The following is a 5,071-nucleotide window of genomic DNA, read 5'->3' on the forward strand; positions in this document are numbered from 1 at the left end:
TTGGCTGCTTTGGAAAGTTTTGCATCGCGGCCGCCGGAGCCTTCTCAAAGCTCCGGGTCTTCCTCTGCACCCCAGCAGAGCCCACAGACCTGGCGCTGCCTGCGCTGAGCAGCCCCGGGCACCACGTGTGAGTGAGGAGCAGCGCTCGGGCAGGTCTGTCCCCACCACGTCACCCTCTGGGATCCCCATGAGACTGGGGTTGGAGCAGCGGGCACGGAGCGGGGGCACCGGTCAACCCAACGGCGATCGAGACCGCCAGAGCTGCTCACTCGCCCCCCTCCGCCCCCAGGGAGGGCAGAGGCGAAAGGGAAGGGAGGAATCCGTGGCTGGGTTAAAAACAGTTTAATAAGACAATGAAATAAGATGCCACTAATAATAATAATCATTATTATTATTATTAAATATGAAATACAAAATATAAAATAATGAAATATAATTTATAAAACAAAACAAAATAAAATAATACAAAACTAAACTAAACAAACTAAACTAAAATAAAATAAATAAAATAAAATAATTTTATTTTAAATAAAATGTGATACTCAACGCAATTTCTCACAAAGCCCATCTGCACCAAGCAGCCGCTCCTGTGAGGGGAGCCCCTTGGTCCCAAACAACCAGTCGTGGGGAGAGGGTGAAAAGCCAAAAGGCAGAAAGGCCCAAAGGCCACCTGCAAAATGGGAAAAGGCCAGAAACTATCACTGAACTCCCAACAGAACAGAACTCCCAGTCAGAACTAACTGGACTAACGAACGGGAAAGTCTGAACAGGACTAACAGAACTGACTGTCTGGGAAAGTCGATTCCCATTCCACACTGAGCGTGCCGCCAACGACAGGGAATATTTCACCAATGGGTCTGGATGTCAGTCCAGGTGCTGTCCTGCTGTGCCCCCTCCTACCAATTTGCACCTGTAGCTGGACACCAAAGTCATCCTTGGTTTCTCTGACAATAGTGACTATATCAGTGAGTTCTTACACTCCTTTCATACCGACTTCCAAAACACAGTCCAGCTACTGAGAAGAAAACATTAACTATCCCAGAGAAAAGCAATGGATCTCAGTATTCTCATAGTGAGTCTAAACAGAAGGCTGTGCTGGCTGCAAAGAGAAAGATTCTAAGTGCATGGAGAAAATTAATTCAATTTCAGACAAACCAGGACAAGGGACATGGGCATGGAGAGGGGATGCAGCTGTGATGCTGCTGCAAAACAGTTCTGCAAAAAGGAAGAGAACTCCCAGCTCTCTGCTCCCAGGCCAAGAGTCCAGAGCACATCTGGCCGCGGGCTGCCAGGGAGGTGCCGGGTGATGTCTGAGTCCAGCGCCGGCTGTGCCTGGAGGAGCAGCTCAGGAAACACCTGCCAGGAGCAGCACAGACACTCAGTGCTGCCTGGGGACCTCCCGAGGCCCTGCCAGCCTCTGTGGTGGGGCTCCATGGGGCAGGCAAACCCCAACGGCCCCAGCCCATGCCAAGGGGGGAGGTCTGCTAGCTCAAGCTGCCCCGAGCACCCCCGCACCTATGAACCCTGACCAAACGAACGAGAATTCAGCTGAAACCCCCAAATCGTTCACGCAGAGACCAGGAGGAGCATCTCTCCTACAACAGGTCCCCTGGGTCTGAGTTACCCTCCCCAAGGGCATCCAAGCCCTGTGGGCTGGTCATGCCACAGCCTGCCCCAGGCTTTGCTGCAAGGGGACAGGGATGCTTTGGGGACACTCTTTGGCCCTCCCTGGGGCTGTGCTAAGCAGTCAGCCCCTTGGCCCTGCGGGGTTGACCCCGGTGCTCCCCTCAGGGCCACGCTGGTGGCACGGGGACCAATTCAGGGCCCCTTGGGACCCCCAGACCTCTCACTGGGGCTCCTCCAAGGGCAGGCGGCTCTCCTTGCCCTCCCCAGTATTGCTGCCAGGGGATGGGGCTCCCTTCGGCTCCACCCGGGCTCCCCTCAGGCCACCCCTGGCCCTCCACACGTTCCCTGGGGCTCCCCGGAAAGGATGCGCCCCGGGGCGGGCTGCCCCGAGGGGATGGGCCCGGGGGATGGGCCCGGGGGAGGCACGGGGGCCGGCGGCTGCGGGAGGGGGGTGCGCCGGGCAGGGCGGTCCCGGTTCCGGTGCTGGTCTCGGTGCCCCGGCAGAGCCGGGACGCGGGGCGGGCGCGGCCGTGTCGGTGGGACCCCGCGGGGCGGTGCCGGGAGGACGGTACTTAAGGCGGCGGCGCGGAGCGGGCGGCCACGCCGTGCCCATGGCTCTGCCGAGCGGCGCCCGGGCGCTCCGCGCCGCCGCCCGCCTGGGCTTCCCCTCCAGCCGCCCGAGGTCCGCGCCCGCCGCCGCGCCCCGCGGGGCCGCTCCGCCGCCGGCCGCGGGCAGGGGAGCGCGGCCGGTGCCGCCGCCGACCGCTCCTCCGCGGGGTGCGGAGCGCGGGCCGCCGCCCGCCGTGGATTTCGGGAACACGCGGGAGGCGTTCCGCAGCAAGAGCAGCGCCGAGCTGCTGCGCGGGCTGCTGGTGCTGGGGCTGTGCGCGGTCGGGCCGCTGGTGGAGCGCAACCGGGAGGTGGGTGGCGGGGGGCGCGGGCCCCTGGTCGGCGGGGCTGCGCTGCGGGAAGGGGGGATGCTGGGCCGGGGCACGGGGGTTCCCGCTCCGGCTGAGGTGCGGGCCTCGAGGGCTGCCCGCTCCGGGAGGGATGCTGGTCCCCAGCCGGGCTGCGGGTTGTTGCTCCGGGGGTTGCCGGACCCCGATCGGGGGGGCTGCCGCGCCGGGAGGGCAGCGGTCCCCAGCCGGTGGGGGACTGGGAGGTCCGGGCCTGGGGTCTCGTTCCGGTGCGGGGCGCTGAACTGCCGCTGTCCCGCAGCTGCTGCAGCTGTGCCGGCGGGTGCTGGGGCGGGCGCTGTTCGAGCGGCTGATGAAGATGACCTTCTACGGACAGTTCGTGGCCGGGGAGGACCAGGAGGCCATCAAGCCGCTCATCCGGCGGAACCAGGCGTTCGGCGTGGGCGCCGTGCTGGATTACAGCGTGGAGGAGGATCTGAGCACCGAGGAGGCCGAGCGCCAGGAACTGGAGTGAGTGCGGGGCCGGCGGGCGGGGGGCGGTGGGGCCGCGCGGCGGGCGCGGGACTTGGCCGCTCTGCTATTGGCTGTGTCCGCCCATCCCTCCGTCCCCATTGGCTGCGGAGCCGCTGTTGCCGTGCGTCACGGCCCCGCCCCCGCGGCGCGCCCGGCATCGTCCCCCCCGCCGCCACCGCCCCCCGGAGCCGCCCCCAAGCACACTCTGTTGAAGCTTTTAAAATTCTCTCTAGAATTTTCAAAATCCATGTCCACATGTTTACAATTTCACGTCAAAAAATGGCTAAAATTCCAGTTGAAATTTTTTCAAAGTCCCTTAAAAATTTTCCAATTTTTGTCCCAATTCTTCCCATTCCCATTGAAGCTTTTCAAATCCCTCTCAAAATTGTTGAAATTCTGTTGAAGCTTTTAAAATTCTTTCTAGAATTTTAAAATCCACTTCAACATGTTTACAATTTCACGTCAAAAAATTGCTAAAATTCCAGTTGAAATTTTTTCAAAGTCCCTTAAAAATTTTCCAATTTTTGTCCCATTTCTTCCCATTCCCATTGAAACTTTTCAAATCCCTCTCCAAATTGTTGAAATTCTCTTGAAGCTTTTAAAATTCTCTCTAGAATTTTCAAAATCCATGGCCACATGTTTACAATTTCATGTCAAAAAATTGCTAAAATTCCAGTTGAAATTTTTTCAAAGTCCCTTAAAAAATTTCCAATTTTTGTCCCAATTCTTCCCATTCCCATTGAAACTTTTCAAATCCCTCTCAAAATTGTTGAAATTCTCTTGAAGCTTTTAAAATTCTCTCTAGAATTTTCAAAATCCATGTCCACATGTTTACAATTTCACGTCAAAAAATGGCTAAAATTCCAGTTGAAATTTTTTCAAAGTCCCTTAAAAATTTTCCAATTTTTGTCCCAATTCTTCCCATTCCCATTGAAACTTTTCAAATCCCTCTCAAAATTGTTGAAATTCTGTTGAAGCTTTTAAAATTCTCTCTAGAATTTTCAAAATCCACTTCAACATGTTTACAATTTCACGTCAAAAAATGGCTAAAATTCCAGTTGAAATTTTTTCAAAGTCCCTTAAAAATTTTCCAATTTTTGTCCCAATTCTTCCCATTCCCATTGAAACTTTTCAAATCCCTCTCAAAATTGTTGAAATTCTCTTGAAGCTTTTAAAATTCTCTCTAGAATTTTCAAAATCCATGGCCACATGTTTACAATTTCACGTCAAAAAATGGCTAAAATTCCAGTTGAAATTTTTTCAAAGTCCCTTAAAAATTTTCCCATTTTTGTCCCAATTCTTCCCATTCCCATTGAAACTTTTCAAATCCCTCTCAAAATTGTTGAAATTCTGTTGAAGCTTTTAAAATTCTCTCTAGAATTTTCAAAATCCACTTCAACATGTTTACAATTTCACGTCAAAAAATGGCTAAAATTCCAGTTGAAATTTTTTCAAAGTCCCTTAAAAATTTTCCAATTTTTGTCCCAATTCTTCCCATTCCCATTGAAACTTTTCAAATCCCTCTCAAAATTGTTGAAATTCTCTTGAAGCTTTAAAAATTCTCTCTAGAATTTTCAAAATCCATGTCCACATGTTTACAATTTCATGTCAAAAAATGGCTAAAATTCCAGTTGAAATTTTTTCAAAGTCCCTTCAAAAATTTTCCAATTTTTGTCCCAATTCTTCCCATTCCCATTGAAACTTTTCAAATCCCTTTCAAAATTGTAGAAATTCTGTTAAAGCTTTTAAAATTCTCTCTAGAATTTTCAAAATCCATGTCCACATGTTTACAATTTCACGTAAAAAAATTGCTAAAATTCCAGTTGAAATTTTTTCAAAGTCCCTTAAAAGTTTTCAAATTTTTGTCCCAATTCTTCCCATTCCCATTGAAACTTTTAAAATCCCTCTCAAAATTGTTGAAATTCTGTTGAAGCTTTTAAAATTCTCTCTAGAATTTTCAAAATCCACTTCAACATGTTTACAATTTCACGTCAAAAAATGGCTAAAATTCCAGT

General features: G+C 51.7%; 1 protein-coding gene across 1 annotated transcript; it reads left to right on the forward strand.

Moving 5' to 3' along the window:
* The first annotated feature begins 1,265 nt into the window (after positions 1-1,265).
* LOC309446281 (uncharacterized protein) lies at positions 1,266-3,219 on the forward strand. Its single transcript, XM_082065864.1, has 2 exons — positions 1,266-2,546; positions 2,845-3,219. Exons 1-2 carry the CDS (start codon positions 1,701-1,703, stop codon positions 3,055-3,057), a joined length of 1,059 nt encoding a protein of 352 aa, XP_081921990.1. The 5' UTR covers positions 1,266-1,700; the 3' UTR covers positions 3,058-3,219.
* Positions 3,220-5,071: the final 1,852 nt, after the last annotated feature.

The sequence above is a fragment of the Streptopelia decaocto genome (assembly GCF_964273445.1).
Source record: "Streptopelia decaocto genome assembly, chromosome: 15".
NCBI classification, from domain to species: domain Eukaryota; kingdom Metazoa; phylum Chordata; class Aves; order Columbiformes; family Columbidae; genus Streptopelia; species Streptopelia decaocto.